The 1,867-nt window shown below is 48.2% G+C and overlaps 1 protein-coding gene across 1 annotated transcript in view; it reads left to right on the top strand.

Annotated features, from left to right (window-relative positions):
* Positions 1-1,867, top strand: part of CDHR1 (cadherin-related family member 1) — a 50,651-nt gene that overhangs the window by 22,919 nt on the left and 25,865 nt on the right. The window contains exon 9 of the mRNA XM_009334611.1: positions 612-690. Coding sequence (XP_009332886.1) covers positions 612-690 — 79 coding nt within the window. The remainder of the gene's footprint in view (positions 1-611; positions 691-1,867) is intronic.

Consider the following 1,867-nt stretch of genomic DNA (forward strand, 5'->3'; position numbering starts at 1 on the left):
CCGTGCTGTGCCCTGCCACAGCAGTGGGCACAGAGCAGCCCCCGGGGAGCAGTGCTGATCCTCCGGCGCTCACCCAAAGCGGAGCCGGAAAAAAGGACAAGAGGGCAGGGCGCTGGGCAAACTGGCATGCCCCGAGGCTGCGGCAAGCCCTGGCCCTCCTGGGGCAGCTGAGGCCCACGCACCAAAGCAGGTTGCTCTGCCGTCGGCGCAGGCAGTGGCACAGCGCTGGCAGCAGGCTGGCGAGGGCAGGTCGCGCAGCGGCTCCGTAGGGAGCGAGCGGCAGCGGGGGTGTCCCCACTTCGTATGGAGGTACGGTGCATGGGCTGCGACGTACCTGGGAACAACTATAACTTTTGATGTAGGAACAACACAGAGCTGGTCCAAGGAGTAGCATCCAGCTCCTGTTCTGCAAAGCCAAGCACTGATATTTTTCTGGCTGGGAGTCAGTGGCCCTTGCTGCGTTCCCCATACAGCACAGGCAAAAGTACCCACTCTTCCCCCCACCCCTCACTGCAGAAAGACTTACAGAAGTTCAGTTTATCAATACGCAGTTGCAATTTCACTGCTCTTTGATCTCAGCGCACAGACTGTGATTTCCCATTTCTCCCCAGGGCTCTGAGGTCCTTACTGTTGTTGCTCTTGATGGAGACAGAGGAAAGCCTAACAGTATTCATTACTGCATCGTGAACGGTGAGTAGACTTGTCTCGTATGAAATCTGAAGGGCAGTCAAAACTGGTTCTGACATTAAAGTAGAATGGGGTAAGCTAGAGTTTAATAAAGCTGAGACAAACTCTCATGAAATAATGCCAGGTACCTCGAGCAACTCCAGGGCCCCGTCTAGTCTAGCAGAGAACAGCCAAGATAGGATTCACTGAGTTCTAGTGTCTGCTTCACAGAACTGTGCTTGGAGTTGTTAATGTTGCTGATTTGTTAGGCATCAGTAGCCTGCTTGTCATTTCAGAAAGCGTAAAGGGAGATGCATTCACTGCTACTGAGCATCTCTATCATTTAGTCTGGGAGGTGAGAGAATGCATTGGGAGACCCAGACATGGTATTTGGAGGGACATTTTTATTAATATCGTGATTAAAGTGGCTAAACGGTCAAATCTCTGGTTTCTTGAAAGAAATTATATTTACCAGTGAAGAGGCACTGGCTGTAACACTGCACTGGAAGAAAGTAGATGTTATCAGAAGATTAATGCTTTTCATCAGCTATTCTGAGGGCGTCTGTCGCACGTCTTTTAATAGCATAAATGCGAGACTTAGCTGAATTGGTGATTCATTAGCTGGTGAAGTCAACAACTAAGCTCAACTGAACTCCAAGCTACAACTTTAGTTTTGTTTGGTTCTCTCTTCCTCCAAAACAAGACTTCCATGGCAGCTGGGCTCCCCAACTCCCGGGTGTGAGAGATCCCACAATTTCCTAAGAGAAGTCTGAGGTGTGGTTGCAGAGCTATGCAGTAAGTTCTTCATTGTGTTACGTGATCTAAACAGCAAGGTCTAGAGAGGACAGAGAGGGTTACAACTGAGGTTTTGCCTTGATGTGGGATGGGACCCATGCTGAGGTTCCTTCTCCTCGATGCAAGCGAATAGATAGAAGAGGGTAAAAGGGATGTAGAAACATTGAGAAAAAAAGGTTGCAGAAGAGAATAGATGGAAAATGAGAAAAGGTAAAAAGAAAGGTGGAGAATGAGGAGTAAAAACAAATAAGTGGGATGAAAATATGCTAGACAAGGGAGAAATCGAGTAAGGAGAATAAGTGAAGGCAGATGAACCAGGGGAAATGTCAAAGGGAAACAGGATTAATGGGGAAAGATATTAGATTTCCAAAGTAAATAGTGGAGGACCAAAAAGGTGCTATGGTAA

This window comes from Pygoscelis adeliae, unplaced genomic scaffold (assembly GCF_000699105.1).
Source record: "Pygoscelis adeliae isolate BGI_AS28 unplaced genomic scaffold, ASM69910v1 Scaffold361, whole genome shotgun sequence".
NCBI lineage: Eukaryota > Metazoa > Chordata > Aves > Sphenisciformes > Spheniscidae > Pygoscelis > Pygoscelis adeliae.